The sequence below is a fragment of the Chenopodium album genome, chromosome 5, assembly GCF_948465745.1.
Source record: "Chenopodium album chromosome 5, dcCheAlbu1.1, whole genome shotgun sequence".
In the NCBI taxonomy this organism is placed as follows: domain Eukaryota; kingdom Viridiplantae; phylum Streptophyta; class Magnoliopsida; order Caryophyllales; family Amaranthaceae; genus Chenopodium; species Chenopodium album.
Genome location: NC_137838.1, coordinates 6552494 through 6572763, shown reverse-complemented (window position 1 = coordinate 6572763; position 20270 = coordinate 6552494). Strand labels below are relative to the sequence as shown.

General features: G+C 35.6%; 1 protein-coding gene across 1 annotated transcript; it reads right to left on the bottom strand.

Moving 5' to 3' along the window:
- Nucleotides 1–8073: 8073 nt before the first annotated feature.
- Nucleotides 8074–19953, bottom strand: LOC145632491 (uncharacterized). The gene is made up of 23 exons (XM_081684872.1): nt 19609–19953; nt 18504–19079; nt 18069–18125; nt 17470–17535; nt 17257–17316; nt 17034–17075; nt 16913–16957; nt 16582–16620; nt 16450–16497; nt 16257–16337; nt 15934–15981; nt 14844–14942; nt 14678–14731; nt 14534–14581; nt 14040–14264; nt 13432–13493; nt 12513–12947; nt 12329–12393; nt 10848–10948; nt 10151–10471; nt 9238–9447; nt 8675–8736; nt 8074–8601 (listed from the first exon to the last, which is right to left on the bottom strand). The coding sequence occupies exons 1-23, from the start codon at nt 19904–19906 to the stop codon at nt 8164–8166; spliced, it is 3480 nt and encodes a 1159-aa protein (XP_081540998.1). The 5' UTR covers nt 19907–19953; the 3' UTR covers nt 8074–8163.
- Between the last annotated feature and the right edge of the window lie 317 nt (nt 19954–20270).

Sequence of the window (20270 nt, the reverse complement as noted above, 5' to 3'; positions counted from 1 at the left end):
AAATGGATTGAATGTACAAATAAAAACCATTGATTACGATCATCCTGCATTGTGCGAGAGCATGAGGGCTGAAATTCGACCTGATTTGACCCAAATTTCATAATAATATTAAGTTTTACACTGTTTTTGATAGTTTCTAAGCATGAGGCTCTATACGGCTATACCACCAGTGGGATTAGACACCAAGGAGGCCACTACCGATGGCGTACTGCCAGATAGCATAAAAGTGAAAATGGGTAGTTGGCTATCATAACACCCCCCCCCTGCTATGGGAAGAATGAAATTTATACGGGCCTTCATTGGGCTATATTTATTTTTATATTAGGAGATCCTCCTTAGGAGGGGAACTCTTAATATGATTGGGCTACATATCAGCCATAGCATTGGCTACAAGTGGAGGATTTAGAAAAGAAGGGGGAAGGGAAGTTTGTGCCACAAGACCCATTTTCTTACCTGTTTTTTCAAGCTAGACCTTGGGTTTGTCTTGGAAAGGAGATGGCATTCTCGCAAATGAAGATGTTGGTTAGAGCTGTTAAAAGTTGACCCGATCCGAAATATCGACTCAAATCCGATTATTAACCGACCCATCTGAACCCGAAAAAAATGGTGACCCAAACCCGACCTGAAACCAATCCTATACCCGATTATGTGAGACCCGAACCCGAACATGAACTAACCTGGAGATGACCCGACCCGAGTGTAACCCGTAAATTCTTGACCTGAACCGAACCCGGCTTGAACCGAAATTGACCCAAACCCGTTTTAACCCGTCAAGACCCGAATTTAACCCGATTTGTTACTAACCTGACCCGAATTTAACCCGACCCGTTCCAAACCCGACCTGAATTTAACCCAACCTATTACAAACCCGACCCGAAATCAACCCGACTTGTTATTGACCAGACCCAAATTCAACCCGACTTGTTATTGACCCGACCCGAATTTTACCAGACTTATTACTAACTTAACTCAAAAATTCAACCCAATCTGTTACTAACTCGACTCAAAATCAACACGACTTGTTATTGACCCGACCTAAATTCAACCCAAATTGTTCCTGACCCGATTTTAAATCACCTTAAATGCAATTTAGACCACCTTATTATTGTTGATCAAAGCATTTTGGAGACCAAGTCGGTCCAGGCCAGCAAAAGAAAGGAGCATCATCCTCAAATTTAAGAGTTAAATATAGTATATATTTGTTGTATGGTCAAAGGAGATAATTATCTTCCTAAATTATAGACTATATATAGTTCCCTAGTATATTGCCATATATATTAGGAAAATTTGATAATTACCACCAACTATTGTTGTCAAAATTGAAAATACCACCTCAAGTTTTTTTTAAAAAAATTTTACCACCTAGTTTTTTCCAAAAGTTTTCAAATTCCCACCTTTTGTGCGACATGACGTCATCATGTCGATTTCCCTCTTTCTTCCCACGGTTTCCTTCCAATTTCATCTTTAAATTTGATTTCAAATACAAAAATTTCGCAAATTAGGTTATAATTGCTACAATCTAACCTACAACGAACTGAATTAAGTAGTTTAATTAGGGTTTGGGTAATCAATTTGGGGGTTTTTGCTCAATTAAAAAAATTAGGGTTTATGAATTGATTAATTGGACAATTAAACATGTAATTGGGGGAAAAACATAATTTAAACTTGTAATTGGGGCAAAAACACTAACATTGTAGTGGTGATTAATGAAGTCATAAACCCTAATTTTACATGTAATTGGGGCGAAAACACTAACATTTTATGAATTACATGTTTAATTTCCCATTTAAATTATGTTTTTACCCTAATTACATGTTTAATTGTCAAGTTATTCATCCAATTAATGAATTCCTAAACCTTAATTTTTCGAATTTAGCAAAGCCCCCAAATTAATTACCCAAACCCTAATTAAACTACTCTAGCTATCCAGTTCGTTGTAGGTTAGATTGTAGAAATTATAACCTAATTTGCAAAATTTTTGTATTTGAAATCAAATTTGAGAGATGAAATTGAAAGAAGGGAGTAGAAGAACAGGGGAAATCGAGGGAAGAAAGAGGGAAAACGAAAGTGTGGGTCCCATGATGAAGTCATGCGGCAATAAGGTGGGAATTTGAAAACTTTTGGAAAAAACTAGGTGGTAAAATTAAAAAAAAAAAACTCGAGGTGGTATTTTCAATTTTGGCAACAATAGTTGGTGGTAATTATCAAATTTTCCTATATATTATAGTCAAAGGAAATAATTAGCTTGATAAAAATGATAATTATCTATTTATAGTTAGTTGAACCCGAATATGACCTCACTTGGAAATGACCCGACCTGATTGTAACCTGCAAATTATTGACTTGAACATAACCCGACTTGAATCCGAGAATGACCCGACTTGAAAACGACCCAACCTGATTATAATAACCCACAAATTATTTACTTGAACCGAACCTAACTTGAACTCGAGAAAGACCCGACTTGAAAATGAATCGACCTGATTATAACCCGCAAATTATTGAGTTGAACCGAACCGACTAAACCCGAGAATGACCCGACCTGATTATAACGCGCAAATTATTGACTTGAACCCAACTCGACTCGAACCCGAGAATAACCCCAACCCGTTTTAACCCGTGAAAATTCGAATTAAACCCGATCTATTGTTCACCCAACTCGAATGTAACCCGAATTGTTATTAACCCGACCCAAACCCGATAAAAAGTATGACACGACGTGACCCGACTAAAGCATGATCCAAATCAAACCCGACCCGCATAGGTTATGGAATTAATCCGAATTGACCCGACCCGAATTGACCCGAACCACTCTAACCGACCCAAACCCGACCCGTTTACCCGAATTGGGAGCTCTACCTGAAACCTCCAAAATTTCTCAAAAAGCGTGAATATTAGTCTTCAATTTTGGAATTTTTTTGACTTTTTTCACCCGGAAAAAAAATTGCCGAAATGTTTACCATGGTCACTAATACCCTCCGGGAGTCCAATTGGGTGGGTGGAACCATCCAATTTGCCTTTAAACGACCAATTTACCGGTTTACAACTTGCACCGATTTCATTATCTCAAGCATACCACGAACATTTATGACAACAAATAATGATCATATATGGTTCCAAACGACATTATTTGACCCCGAAATGTATCCCCTATAATCTAAAGGCTTTTCGACACCGTGACCCGAAACCTTCAAAATTTCCCAAAAAGCGTGGATATATATAAGCCTTCAATTTTTGAAAATTTTGACTTTTTTTCGCCTGCAAATAAAAATTGCCGAAATTTTTACCATGGTTCCAAATACCCTTCGAGAGTCCAATTTTGTGGGTTGAAATATCCAATTTGCCTTTAAATGACCAATTTACCGGTTTACAACTTGCACCGATTTCATTAAATCAAGTCTACCATGAACATTTATGACAACATATAATGATCATAAATGGTTGCAAACGGCATTATATGACCCCGAGATGTATCCCCTTAAATTTAAAGGCTTTTTGATGCCGGGCATCGAAACCTGCAAAATTTCTAAAAAAACGTGGATCTTAGCCTTCAATTTTGGAATTTTTTCGCCCGAAAGCAAAAATTCTCGAAATGTTTACCATGGTCCTTAATAGAAACAAGAGTTAAAAAAAAATTATACAGAGTACAAAAAAAAAAAAAAGTGAATAACTTAAGAAACCTGATATTTAATATAAATGTCTCTTTAATGAAAAAATAAAAATAAAAAAGCAGCGCAACAAATATTTCAATGTCAGCATAAAAAATAACAGGTCTCTTTGATATTTAAATAAAAAATCTGACAAAGTGCTAACTCAGGTATGCGGTAGCAATAGCAGCAGGATATAATAAGCGGTTTCTCTGATATGTTTTTTTTTTAATTTTTTTTTTCTTTTTTTTTGCTTGTGAGTCACGTGACTCACCATACACATGAATAGATCCGCCCCTGTCCAATTGGGTGGGTGGAACCATCCAATTTGCCTGTAAACGACCAATTTCCTGGTTTACAACTTGCACCGATTTCATTAACTCAAGCCTACCACCAACATATATGATAACATATAATGATCATATATGGTTCCAAAACGGCATTATATGACCCCATATGTATTCCCCAAAATCTCAAGACTTTTCGACACCGGGCCCCAAAACCTCCAAAAATTCTCAAAAAGCATGGACATTAACCTTCAATTTTGGAAATTTTTGACTTTTTTTCACCCGAAAATAAAAAATGCTGAAATGTTTACCATGGTCCTTAATACCTTCCGGTAGTCCAATTGGGTGGGTGGAACAATCCAATTTGCCTTTAAATGGCCAATTTACCGGTTAACAACTTGCAGCGATTTCATTAACTCAAGCCTACCACGAACATTTATGACAATAAATAATGATCATATATGGTTCCAAACGACATTATATGACCCCGAGATGTTTTCCTAGAATCTCAAGTCTTTTCGATACCGGGCCCCGAAACCTCCAAAATTTCTCAAAAAGCGTGGATATTAGCCTTTATTTTTGGAATTTTTAGACTTTTTTCGCTCGAAAATAATAATTGCCGAAATGTTTACCATGGTCCCTAATACCCTTCGGGAGTCCAATTGGGTGGGTGCAACCATCCAATTTGCCTTTAAATGGCCTATTTACCGGTTTAATTTATAACTTGCACCGATTTCATCAAAGCAAGCCTACCACGAACATTTATGACAACATATAATGATCATATATGGTTCCAAAGATCATTACATGACCCCGAGATGTATTCCCAAAAAGTCTCAAGGCTTTTCGACACCGGGCCCTGAAACTTTCAAAATTTTTCAAAAAACATTGATATATAAGTCTTCAATTTTGGAATTTTTGACTTTTTTTTGCCTGGAAATAAAAATTGCCGAAATTTTTTCCATGGTCTCAAATACCCTCCAAGAGTCCAATTGGGTGGGTTGAACTATCCAATTTTCCTTTAAACGGCCAATTTACCGATTTACAACTTGCACCGATTTCATTAAATTAAGCCTACCACAAACATTTATGACAACATTAATGATCATAAATGGCTCCAAACGACATTATATGACCCCGAGATGCATGTATCCCCTAGAATTTCAAGACTTTACGACATCGGGCCCCGAATCCTCCAAAATTTCACAAAAATCATGGATATTAGTCTTCAATTTTGTAATTTTGACTTTTTTTTTGCACGGAAATAAAAATTTCCGAAATTTATACCATGATCCCTAATATCGTTTGGGAGTCCCATTGGGTGGGTTGAACCATCCAATTTGCCTTTAAACGACCAATTTACTAGTTTACAACTTACATCGATTTAATTAACTCAAGCCTACCACGAACATTTATGACAACAAATAATGATCATATATGGTTCCAAATGGCATTATATGACCCCGAGATGAATCCCCTAAAATTTCAAGACTTTTCGATACCGGGCCCCGAAATCTCCAAAATTTCACAAAAAACGTGAATATTAGTCTTCAATTTTGGAATTTTTTGACTTTTTTTTCGCCCGATAATAAAAATTGCCGAAATGTTTACCATGGTCCCTAATATCCTCCGGGAGTCCAATTGGGTTGGTGGAACCATCCAATTTCCCTTTAAACGACCAATTTACCGGTTTACAACTTGCACGGATTTCATTTACTCAAGCATACTAAGAACATTTATGACAACATATAATGATCACCTATGGTTCCAAACAGCATTATATGACCCCGAGATGTATCCCCTAAAATTTCAAGACTTTTCGATACTGGGCCCCGAAATCTCCAAAATTTCACAAAAAACGTGGATATTACTCTTCAATTTTGGATTTTTTTGACTTTTTTTCGCCCGATAATAAAAATTGCCGAAATGTTTACCATGGTCCCTAATATCCTCCGGGAGTCCAATTGGGTTGGTGGAACCATCCAATTTCCCTTTTACAACTTGCACGGATTTCATTTACTAAAGCATACTAAGAACATTTATGACAACATATAATGATCACCTATGGTTCCAAACGACATTATATGACCCCGAGATGTATCTCTTAAAATATCAAGACTTTCTACACTGGTCTCCGAAACCTCCAAAATTTTTCAAAAAACGTGGATATTAGCCTTGAATTTTGGATTTTTTTGAGTTTTTTCATTCAGAAATATAAATTGCCAAAATGTTTACCATGGTCCCTAATACATTATGGGAGTATAATTGGGTGGGTGCAACCATCCAATTTGCCTTTAAATGACCTATTTACCTGTTTATAACTTGCATCGATTTCATTAAATCAAGCCTACCACGAACATTTATGACAACATATAATGATCATATATGGTTCCAAACGTCATTATATGACCCCCAGATGTATTCCCTAAAATCTCAAGGCTTTTCGACACCGGGCCCTGAAACCTCCAAAATTTCTCAAAAAGCGTGGATACTAGCCTTTAATTTTGGAATTTTTTTGACTTTTTTTTGCCCAAAAATAATAATTGCCAAAAATTTTACCTTGGTCCTTAATACCCTACGGGAGTCCAATTGGGTGTGTGGAACCATCCAATTTTATTTTAAACGGTCAATTTACCGGTTTACAATTTACACTGATTTACCGGTTTACAACGGCTTATTCAATTAACTTGCACCGAACCCGACTTGAACCGAAATTGACCCTAACCCGTTTAACCCGTCAAAACCCGAATTTAACCCGACTTGTTACTAACCTAACCTGAAATCGGCCCGACCCGTTCCTAACACGACCTATTCTTAACCCGACCCGAATTTAACCCAACCTGTTACAAACCCGACCCGAAATCAACCCGACTTGTTATTGACCTGACCCAAATTCAACCCGACTTGTTATTGACCCGACCCGAATTTACCAGACCTATTACTTACCCAACCCAAAAATTCAACCCGATCTATTACTAACCCGACTCGAAATTAACACGACTTGTTATATATTGACTCGACCTAAATTCAACCCAAATTGTTGATCAAAGCATTTTGTCAAGGAAGACCAAGTCGGTCTAGGCCAGCAAAAGAAAGGAGCATCATCCTCAAATTTAAGAGTCAAATATAGTACATATTTGTTGTATGGTCAAAGGAGATAATTATCTTCCTAAATTATAGACTATAGTTCCCTAGTATATTGTCATATATATTATAGTCAAAGGAAATAATTAGCTTGATAAAAATGATAATTATCTATTTATAGTTAGTTGAACCCGAATATGACCTGACTTAGAAATGCCCGACCTAATTGTATCATGCAAATTATTGACTTGAACATAACCCGACTTGAATCCGAGAATGATCCGACATGGAAATGACCCAACCTGATTATAACCTGGAAATTATTGACTTGAACCAAACCCGACTTGAAACCGAGAATGACCCGACTTGAAAATGACCCGACCTAATTATAATCCTCAAATTATTGACTTGAATCGAACCCAACTCAAACCCGAGAATGACCCAACTTGATTCTAACCCGCAAATTATTGACTTGAACCGAACCCGACTCGAACCTGAGAATTACCCTAACCCGTTTTAACCCGAGAAAACTTGAATTAAAACTGACCTATTGTTCACCCAACCCGAATGTAACCCGACCTGTTATTAACCCGACCTAAACCCGACCCAAACCCGATAAGAAGTATGACCCGACGTGACCCGACTCAAGCATGGACCCAACCCAAACCCGACCCGCATAGGTTATGGAATTAATCCAAATTGACTCGACCCGAGTTGACCCGACCCAAACCCGACCCATTTATCTGAATTGACAGCTCTAATGTTGGTGCAGGTATCAAGGGGAGGTTTCGGGTTGTTCCAATGATGGAAGACGGCTTTGAGCCGATATATGTTTTCAATCCCACTGAAAAAGATGTAGGGTTGTTAACCAGTGAAGATTATGGAAAGGTGATATGCTTTTGAAGTTTTGAGGCTCAATGGATAAAAGGTTGATGCAACAGTGTAAATTTAAGTACTAAGAAGCCTTTAATTGTAACACAGCCTGAATGATAACTTAAAATTGCTTTACATTCATTTTGTAACACAGCATAATAAATAATTAAGAGGCAGAAGTGTCATTATTGATTGTTGCGAGTTACAAAATATATCAGTGACAATTGTATACTTGAGAAGGCAAAACACCTACAAATGAATGCCAATGCTAATCAATAAGATGACCATGCTCCATTAACTACTTTTGCTTCAATCACAGACATACTACCAGAAGACGATGAATCAAACACTTCAAACTTCTTAAGAAGCATGTTTGCTAGATCACCTGCTATATATCCAGGTCCAGCAACCATGATGCCAAGACCGATGTAGGACAAAACGGTCTTCATATATGCCTTTGGAGGCCTTTGGACAAACGCCTTTCCTGTGGACAGCAGTGTGATGCAGACAAGAGAAACAGCTGCAAGTGCTGCGAGCTTGAGGTACTTGTTATCGCTTTTGTAGAAAGAAAACCCGTAAATGATTGGAGACATTAGGCCAAACACTAGATAAGACATGATGGCAATTGTTGCATGGAGCAGAAAGTGCCCTGGTCTCCCAAGCTGTTGTTCATAATGCTCCGTGTTCTGCTCCTGCTTCAGAGCTCTAAGCTGCAAGATCAGGTCAAGTGTCAGATTGAAAACCTACTGATGTAAGATGCTGTTTGCAAAAGAAGTAACTTACATTATGAGCTATAACAATAAGTCCTCCAAAAACGTTTGCCAGCGCCAAAGCTACTATATTCACTGCAACACATCATAATAATATAAAAACCCTGAATGTAAGCGTCTTCTAATCTAGTTTAACACAATAACAAGCGTGCAGTTTTTTTAGCCGAAATAATTTGCCAGCATGCAATATTTCCTTTTCAAGATCAAGTAATACAGTGCACTGTTTCAGAAGGCGTTATCTGTCAGAAATTTGGAATAGTTTCTGCATAATTCCAAGAAAATATTATGTTTATGAAACACAAATTCTGACATTTCACTTCATTGGCAACAGAAAAATTATTGGAAAATATGTCAGTAACGCCTGTAACTCTGTAACTAAATGATGCTGGATCATATAACAAATCTTTTAAGAAGAAATTTCCAAAATATTGATACTTCTGAACAGAATAAGGCTATATAACTTCAATTTATATGTATTTAAGTATAGCATAAAACTAAAAACATCACTGAAACCAATCTATGTAAAACTGACTAATACATAGCAGGAGTTCAGGCAGAATTGATGAGAAAACTCACATGTGGAAGCATCTCCACCCGCTGCAGAAACTACGACGCATAAGCTAGTTATGGATTGAACGAGGCCACCATACACAACGGCTTTGATTATGTCCAACCGAGACACTACAGAAGTAGGAGCTTCAAGTGAATTATGCTCTATAACATCAGGCATTTGCACAATCATTTGTCCTGCATTATTGTAGAAACTTGGGTCAAAGATCTTAAATTAAAAAGGTTGTTTACTTTTCTAGGTGTTATTTCATTGTCAATTATTCTATTCTTTTTATGTGTTTTCTTGATTGGAAAAAAAATACTTTACAAAAAGAGAAATAATTAAATATCAAACAATGATTAAGGGAAAATTGTATTTTTTTTTTCAAATTAAAGAGATTTATATGTGACAGCTTCTTTATAGTTATTGTTGATTGTTCAAATCAAGTACAAAGTAAATAAAAGCTTCTTAGCTCTTAAATAATCTTTCCTTTTGAAGTGCTCTTCTTATGACCAAATCTTCCATTTTATAAGATTTCTGAAAAGCTAGTTTCTAAGTGCTGAACATGTTCTAGTTTGTCATTGTAACAGAACAATAATGGGTTCGACGTTTTATTTCACTAGTAAAGACTAGAACAGTTCTTGGTTATTGTTCTGAAAACTACTTTCTCTTATTAGAATTGATTGTCACGTATACTATTATGGGATATCAGAAAAAATTGTCATATTTTCTAATGTAACATAGATTGCTTTCGAACACACACTTACATAAGGAATTGAAAGAAATGGTATAAAAACATTTTAGCTATATCAAAGGTGAATCATTCCTAATTATGGACGGTGTAACTATTAATTCCGGACAGAGAAAGTGAATGCATTACATTTAGCCTTACAAACTTTATAAACATAAATAATGACATTTTAGTGATGTATAAGTTACCTGGTTGTGGACTGATGGCCTTTTCATCAGGAACAATATCTCTTCTGTGCAAGATGATTTTCTTAGCAATATATGAGTTACAACTAGAACAGCAGAAATCATGAATTTCCTGCTCATTTATCACCTTCTTCTCATAAAATCGCGCTACTTCTGGTTCTGTGGAAATTACTCTTCCATGTGAAGAGACCCTTTTCTTAATATATGAGTTACATGTAGCACAGCTCATATAGTCATGTATCTTCTGTTTCTTTATCACCCCATTTACGTCGAATTTTTTTGCTAACACATTATTCTGATTCTGAATTGAGCATTCTCTGATATCTGCCAATCAAACAAAAACAAAAAGAGCATTACCAAAAATATTTTTTCTAATCTGTTTTTCTGAAACAAAATGTAAAAGCTACATATAATATGTTAACTTCAATATTTAACATATGATAATATGATCATGTTACATTTTTAAATCACTACTGTTACATTCATTTGTGTAAGGCAGTCCATTTATAATTTCTTCGTTTATTAGTGTAACAAGATGGTCTAGTAATCGGAGAGAATCCTCACGTGTACAGCACACATGCTTTTAAAGCCTCGATCGATACACAATTTGTAACACGAACAACAAAAACATTGATATGTACCATTGAAAGAACTAGAGTTGACTTGCCATGTTAGAATTTAAAGGAAAAAGTGAGTGTACCTGCATTTTGAGCTGCATTTGTGTATGTTTCTTCCATCTTGTGTTCCTTAAAGCTTCCTCCTTTAACAATAGGAGGGATGATAGATTCTTCATTAGTTAACCTGCTTTCGAAAATTCGAGATTTTTCACCATTACTAATAATATTGGTTTTGGTATTCATGCTTGCAACGAACTCACATGATTGACATTTGTGATACTTAAATGGAAATTGAGTTCTATATTGTTAGACCAATTAAATCACCTTTTTTTTTTTTTTTTTTTTTAATGTGAAAGTCCTCTCCCTTCCTCTTTTTTTTCTACCTAATATAACTTCGATTTTTCTTAGATAGTCAAACACAGTATAATATCATAGTAAATAGATGTCAATTAGTTCAATTGGTTAAATATTCCGATCAGAAAGTGGTATCTATAGGATCGAATTCAAATAGCATCCATATCATTAATATCGCTACCCTTTGTGCCTCTCTACATACAAGGAAAAAAAATGATATAACATCGTGTATTAATTATTTTGGCTAACTCAAAAAACAGATTCTTTTGGCATTGCTGCCTTTAGTTGGACTATTTATTTCTCACAATGATGTATACACATTCTATTTCTCAGAAGGTTGTATGCTATAGAAATTGGACCACATATGATCTTTATCAGATAATATGTTTGATTTACATTATTGTCCCAACTTTTAATGTCTTAGGTAATTAAAACTAAAAGGTTGGTGATAGTGATAGACAAATAATGTGTTTATGTATATTATACTCCCTTTGGCCTCACTCCTTTTTATTGTTACTATTTCATAGGTTTGAATTGCGTACTTATATTATTTTGACAATTAATGAGAGAAGTCACGGAAAACACATTCCATCAACTTTGTTAAATTAACTCCGTCCCATTAGAATTGCTCCATATTACAATACTATTTTAGATGTATCGTGAAGTTTTTCACCATACCCATGCATACGGAGTGCCCCATTACTTTGATCTCACATACATTACTTTGGTTTCACCAATTTTCTCTTTCATCAACTTTACCCGACCAAAACTTTAAAAAGTAACAATTCTCCTATGGGACGATTCCAATGGAACTAGAGAGTACTTTGCAATCTCTTTGACAGGAATACTAGATGCATCATTTCAAAAATCATTTCAAAAGAAGTACTCCCTCCGTCCCTATTTGGTAGTCACTTTTGGGGAATTCTCACGAGAATTAATAAATATGAATAAGAAGTAGCAAAAGTACATTGAAAAAGTAAATTTACATTGGGTATGCAAAAAAGTAGAGAGAAAAAGTAATTAAAGTACGTGGGAAAGCAAAATTTAAATGGGAAAGTTAAATTTGCACAAATATTTATGCAAATTGAAGAGTTTTTGGTAAAAAATTAATTAAGGGTACTTGAAAAAAGCTAATATGACTAACATTTTGAGGCACCAAAAATGGAATAAGTAACTATCAAATAGGGACGGAGGGAGTACAAAGTTTAACCATAGAAGCTCGAGAAAAGAAAGACTATATATTATCATTATTGTGCTCTCTACAAGAGTAGAAGCCTAAGTTAAGATTCAAAGAATATAGAATTACAGATGCAGAGATCAAGCATCATCCCTCAGTCACCCTCTTTTGATTTCTAGTAAATCAACAAATAACTCTCGGATACGAATAGTGATCAATAAGATGACCATGCCCCCTTCATGGCTCCTGCTTCAAACAAAGACATCGCAACAGGAGCCTTAGGGTCAAAAATACCGAGCTTCTTCAGTAGTTCGTTTATGAGATGACCGGCAGCATATCCAGCCCCAGAGACCGAAAATCCAACACCAATGTAATAGAAGATAGTTTGCATGTATCCCTTTGGAGGACTTCGGGCATATGCTTTTGCTATAGAAAGAATGGCGATGCAAACAAGTGCAGCAGCTGCAAGTGAAGCGAGTTTGTAGTCCCTGTTGTCACTCAAGCGGAAGGCAAAGCCATAGATGATAGGAGACATAAGGCCAAAAACAAGGTAAGATAATACAGCAATAACTGCATGCACCTTAAAGTGCCCTGGTGACCCCAATTGATCTATATAGCGTTCCGTTGCATGCTCATGTCTCAGCACTCTTAGCTGCATAGTGAAGTCACAACGGAGGAATTATGTTATCATAGTGTCATCAATAGAATGGGGATCATTATATCTTTTCTATAATGAATACCTTTTTATTATTTACTTTAGTTAATATACTATTGTGCTTTATTTTACTTAATGATTCACCCCTGCATTTTGACAATTAATTCTCTGGATTCCTTGATTTCCCTTTGATTAAGTTTTCTTTTAGCAAATCCGCACTGACAGTTAATTTGGCATATTCAGCCTGCAGCATCATTTGTATATGGCACACTAGTATAGACAAAAGGATTTATTTACCCTCAAAATTAAAAGATAAAGGATTTACTAAGGATTCCGGATCAAATGCGAATTTATAACTGCCTGAAAAGCCAAACTTCTGCCTGTAAAGTAGTGCCCAGGATAATATATGTTGACTTAGCTATATACTAATAGGCGAAATACCATAGACAATAATCTGGCATTAAGCTGAAATGGCACTTACATTATGAAGAAGAAGAACAAGTCCTCCAAAGACGTTTGCAAGTCCCAAAGCTACAATATTCACTGCAAACATATAGGGCACGGTTATAAATTCATGATAATGAAGCAGCATCTGACTCTAAATATATGTCTGGCCGTCTGGGTTGAATAAATGGATGAAATAAACAGAAGAAGTGATACTTTCAAGTTTGAACTGAAAAGGAGCCAAGGTAACAACACTTTTGAATTTATAAAAGGAAAGCAGTGGGCATATCAATTTTGAAAGGAAATTTATTACGGAATATACAATAAAAGGCTTTTGAGCTTCTGATTTGTTTTGGGTGGGTGGGGGGGGGGGGGGGGGGGGTTAGTGAAAGGGGTATAGTTCGTCTAACAACAAAATATATGCTGCATGATATCATAAAACTTTTAACTAACGATATCTGCAATTACTTTGCTTTATTAAAATATAACTAAAGGCACAATGTGATGAAATACCAAATAATTGCATATAGCTTCTACACTCTACACATGTAGATCTCATGCAACCACTGTATTTCTGAAGCTGTTTTATACATATATACCGACTATAGAATGGAATAGTAAGTAGCTTTGAGGCAGAAGACTCACATGTGGTGGCATCACCACCTGCGGCAGAACTCACGACACTTAGGCTAGTGATGCATTCCAAGAGACCACCATAGACAATGGCTTTAATTATATCTATCCCAGAAAATCCAGGTCTAGGATGTTCAGGTTGACGTATAATGAGAGGTTCCTTGATGCCTGCTGTAGGCCTTATTCCAGATTCATCAACCGGTGAGGGTTGAGGAACAATTGGCACGATCACATACTCTGCGTTATTGAGAATTTGAGTCTATGTTATTAGGAAGAGTCTTTCAACCAAAGTTGTGACGGCAAAGACAAAATATGGCATATTAAACATATTCAAGTAATACTTGTCAAAATCCTCCACAATAGTGGAATGATACAGCATGGTACTAGGATTCTAGGATACGATCACATAAGCAGAATCATGGTAAAATAGGAGCTTTCTTTCACACCTTAGCTTTAAGAAAAGAAACACATGTAACACATGCTGAGAGTGAGATAGAGAAAAATACCTTGCTTAGAAGTATCAGGGGCCTGTAGAACTGGTGGTGACGGGATACCTGCATCATCACAGAAGGATTATAACAATACGCTTCACAAAAGTTTAAAGAAGAAATTGAATAATGATATTTATTTATTATAGAGAAGAGACATACTGTCATCGGGTTTTATGTCAGGTACAGGCTGAACTAGTATTGGTGATCCTCCATCTATATAAAGCGAAAATAACAATAAGTGAGTAGTGTGATTTATAATTTGTAACCTGAAACATATTACGTTAAATAATTGGAGACACAAGACATGGAGAATAAGGTCCTTTACCGGGTTTAGGCTTGAGAGGCACTGGTGTATCTGCATTATCACAAGAAGTACTTCCTTCAGGTGCTACAAGAGGTTGTCTGTCAGCTGTTACAGGGGTTCCTGCATAAAAAAGAAATCACAAAAATCCTGTTATACTAAATATTGAAGATCTGGATACCACTGCTGATTGGATAGAGAGGGACTAGATGGTTTCCGGTGACAGGTGTTAACTGTTAAGTGAGTCAAGGATTTAGATGATAATGCTGTTAATGCTTTATCATATAAAAGACACTCATAAGCCTCCTAGTAACTTGTAACTCAATATTACATCATGCTACTAATTGATGAAAGAGAAGGGGATGAGAAGAGGGTGTATCATGATCAGGTATTGTATATGGTTGAGTGGAGGCTTAAGCATCAATGGTGCGGTTGATATTATAGTTTCAGTTGTCAGCTTCTTGCTTTTGAAGCCTGTTTTACTGCTGGTAATTAGGCACGCTACAGGTAGGACTGGAGGAGGGAGTTACTATCACCAGGGTTTATAGGAGTGAAGGGCTTAAGCACCAATGGTGTGTCTGCATCATTATAAAAACATATGGCAATCAGCTCCATAGAGCTTATAGTCTGAAATTTAACAGGGGAAGCTACACTTGCTAAAAATAATAAATAGTCCACTATTTTTAATAACTGGAAACTACTAAGGCCTTGTTTGATTCACCTTAATTTTGCTGAACTGAAATTATTTTTACTGAACTGAATTTATTTTTACTGAACTGAACTTAATTTTACTGAAGTGAAATTATTTTTACTGAACTTAAATTATTTTTACTGAACTGAAATTATTTTTACTGAACTGAAATTATTTTTACTGATATTCTATTATAATTCTTCTTTAAGAAAACTGAATTTTACTGAACTGAACTTATTTTTACTGAACTGAAATTATTTTTACTGGACTGAAATTAATTTTACTGAACTGAACTTATTTTTACTGAACTGAAATTATTTTTACTTAATATTATTATTTTAAGGTGAAGAGAACAGGGCCTAAGTGAGTAGGATGAGGAAGAAGAGGAAATTCTCTCAAACAGATCAATGGGAAGAAATTTACCATCAGCTGGAGCAGGAGAATTACTCTCATGTATTGGAACTTTTGTATCTGCACAGTAGAAGCATTCAACAATCAGGCTAGGAAGGATTTAATTCTGCAATCTATTCAACATGTCTGCTAATTTAGAAATGAAAAGGGCATGCTTTCAGCCAAAGTACACTGTACTAAAATTTTTTTGACAATGAGCATCCTTCCAAATTGACTTTTAAAATTATTAATCCATATACGCCACCCACATATTAAAAGATTACAGACATAACATACTTGTATATCTTTTGTTTGATGAAATAAAAGGTTTGAAATCTATGATGTGCGGTATGTACCTGTGATTGGTGCATGGTCTGGTTTTATTCCTTCAGTGGAAGGTTGACAGCAGGTCAAAAACCACAGTGAAAAGTCTTTACCTGCAAGAAAGATCAAATTTTGGTACACTCAAGAACATTAACATCTTCAACATCAGAAGATACAAAACACAAGGCAAGCGAGTGTGTGAGAGAGGGAGAGAGAGAGAGCCACCTCTGTCAGATGTTACTGGAGATTCAGGTGTGGGTGGTGGCTGGGTTTCTGCATGGAAAAGAAATAATGCTTTACAATTTATCAATTATAGCTGGTAACTAGATCCGCAACTAACTGACAAGAGAAAGTTACCTTCAGGTACTTCACCAGGTTTGTTAGAAACTGGTAATTCTGCAGTATTACAGAATGAAAAATCTATAAGCCTCTTCACAGCTTACACCACAAAATATGAAACGAGATCATAATACAAATAGCTGAAGAAAGAGGACAAGAGGAAGAATGTATCCAGCATTACTGATGTATCTACACAGCATATCTGAGAGAGACTCGTTTACAAGTCTAACTGTGGAATGGAAAATATGTACTGCTAATTGGGAATTTGACCGTCACAACTTGAGGACCAGAATATTTTTTGACGGTAAAAAGCAACGACATTTCTTTTGTTAAGAGAGATGGAGTTTACCTTGAGATGGTGGCGGTGAAGGAAGTTCGCTTGGGACTTTTTTACCTGAACAGAAAAACATGTCACAATCAACACTAGCTACTGGTAATTATGCCAGATTGAGTATGAAGAAGAAATGTACCACTTTCTGAAGTTGGTGAAGGTTTTGGTTCAGGCTTCCCTACTGGCTCGAATGCATAAGATAGAAATGTCAGAAAAGAAAAGGGAAATAGAAAGTCCTTAAAACTGTGAACCAAACTATAAGCTTGATATTGAAATTCTTCGGGTCGAAGAATGCAACACTAAGCTTAGGAGGAATCAATCATGCATGTTTTTTTTTATAGCTAAAGGTTTTGAATTTAAACCTGGCCTCTCTGTGTGGGATGGTTGACAACAAGTCAGGATCCACATAGGAAATACTCTTCCTGCCATTAGAAAGAGATGGTTAGAAGTTAGAGCTCAATATTTGAAGTTGTTCAAGAAAAAACGGAGTGATATAATAGTTTTAACTTAAAGCAGAAAGTTTGATCTAGAAGAAGAAAAGAATGCATTTCTATGATTTCATCTGTCATTTATACCTGTCTCGTCCTCTTTTAGTTGAGCTGCTGAATCCATTGAGCCGGCTGATGTGTCAACTGATTGGCCTGCAATCCCATTGAACAATGATGCTCAGTTCATCAATAATTATAGTATCTAATTGCCACTATTATCCCAATTTATAAATCTATAATCTAGATGTATTGTCTTCCTGAAGGTATGGCTTCATTAAGGTATAGTGTCAAGGGATATCGTCAGTATACCATACAAATCTTCAGCTTACATTTCAGAAATGTAGATTGTATCTTTTTACCTTGATAGATTGCTTAAAATATAGGGAATATACAACTTCTCATTTTCATCAAAAGCTTTTTAGAATCAACCCAAAAAGTATTTTATTAGTGAAGAGATTCCAAGGGGAACTTGCATGCCTTTAACTTGGACTTAAGCATTAATTTGTTAAGACAACAAACAGCGTGATTGTGTAAGAAGGTAATAGTGATTGACTATTAGAGTATCAGGCTACAACTCCAGGTTATGGTAGTATAGGGTACAGTAACAATCTCAAGAAAATTGGCAACAATTTAGGGCAATGATCACCACCCACTTAATTCGCCAAGGAATTTGAGAAAAAGTTTACCTGGCTGCAGAGTAACAGTTGACTTAGGCTTGAATCTCCAGCATAAAAACCCATCTCCTGTTAAGTTAAAGGCAGTGGTTAGAACCGAGTCAGTTTGACAGTGATCACAAATGAAGTTTATAGTTGAAAGTTATGGGTTAGATGTCTGATAATGGTGGTCAGGTAGAGTTGACCCTAGAATATGAATCCTACTTCACAAAAAGGCCAATGTGTACTTGGATATTAAAGGAGAAATACCACACTAATCAACATCTCAACTTCAGTCCACAATTAGCTTATTAATCCACTTAGTTACTATATTTACTAGCTTTCAGCACCATGGCTCGAGACAGGAACTTCAATCAACAGAAATAGAAGCAGAACAAAGATATGCTGCCAGAAGCATCAAAGTAGCTAAAAAAAAGAGTATCTGTTGAGGAGAGTAAGAAAATCTACCTTTCGGAACAAAAATGCTGAAGCATGAAAAGCACGAAACGGCATCAATACTGTCACTAGCCTGTTCACCTGAAGGAATTTTATTTTCTGGCTTTCCTTTGTCTGTATCAGGATCTATAGGATGGGGAATTCGGCCAATATTTGGCTCATCTTCGGAAATTTTATCGTATGTACGTTTCCTCCTTTTAAGAATGACTCTTTTGGTTATACATTCTCTACAATTAGGACAAATTAAGTCATGTGTTTCCTGCTTTCTGATCACCCTCTCAACTTCATATTCATCTATCTCTGGCTCAACTTCTTGAGATTGACCTGTTTCAACAATTTCATTCTGATCACTTATAACTTGAGTTTTGTTCACCATGTTTTCACCATTATAAAACTCAGACGACTTGACATTGTCCCCATTTGAACTATCATCCAACACAAATCTGAGGCCAGAAGAAATTTCTGGGTTCTTAGTGACACTAGAAGTATTTGATTCGATATCGGTCTCCCTATCTCCTCCATTGCTCTCTGGGAGAGAGAATTCATCAACATGAACCCCATTAGGATGTACAGTGAATCCATTGGTGTCTGCAAACAATAAGCAATCAAAATCTTTTCAAAACTAAGCAAATATTAAACATAAACAGCATAATAATTCATTTCAAACACAAATTTCTTGAGAAAATTATGTTGGGTATCTGCAATCTTTAACAGATTCTGATTTCTTTCTTAACCCAAAAAAAGAAAGAAAAAGAATTACAGATACGAATCTACCATATACTTTAAACTAATTACAAAATATATCAACAAATGCACCAAAAAAATGGAATAAATTCAATACCCAATTCATGAATTTAAGTATTGACATTTGACAGTCACCACAACTTCACTCACATAACCAATTGTCAAATTTCTTACTCTATAATTCTTGAAGTAAAAAGTTTAAATTTTTGGAACTGGGTAATACTAAAAATTATGAATAAATCCAAAATTGAGCTAAATTCTCAAGTTTCTGAAGCATTTACCTCAGAACCCATATAAAAAATATTAAGAAAAATGTATATATATAAGTTGACTTGCAAAATTAATACAAGCAGGAAGAAAAAAGTGGGTCTACCTTCATTTTGAGCTACATTATGCTCATCAAAGTTGGCCAATTTCTCTTCACCAGCAGATCTACCCTCAATAATTTTGGGTTTTTCACCATTTGTAATAATAATAGTACCATTTTTATTATTACTAGTAATTTTATTAGTATTTTCCATACTTACAGAATACTCAAAATTACTAGTGTCACTTAAATCACTAGTAATAATGCTGGTTTTTTTTGGATGGTGAGAATTTGATGACCTTCTTCTTGTCTGTAAATCTACACCAATCACTTCTTCTACTTCTCTCTCATACTGGACCTCCATTATCTATATTGTTTTGTTGTATTTTTCAAAGCTACAAACTAGAACTATCATATGATGCATTGATGTGTATGGGGTTTCTATTTCATTACCGGGTCTCATTTATATCCAACATGTTTAATACGTTTGTTTAGACTTTTCGCTACCAGTCACAAAAGACAATAATATAGTCGAGATTTGATACTATCATATAAAATTATTAATTAAGTCTGTATTTTAATTAGCACGACCAAAAGAATATTAACTTAGAGCTGTTGTAGTGGTAATGGAGGAGTATTATATTGAATGTTTTGGTCATTAATCATTATCATTAATGTTAATTGTATAGCTGGCATGATGTTAGGTCTGTTTGTAAGGGGATAGTATT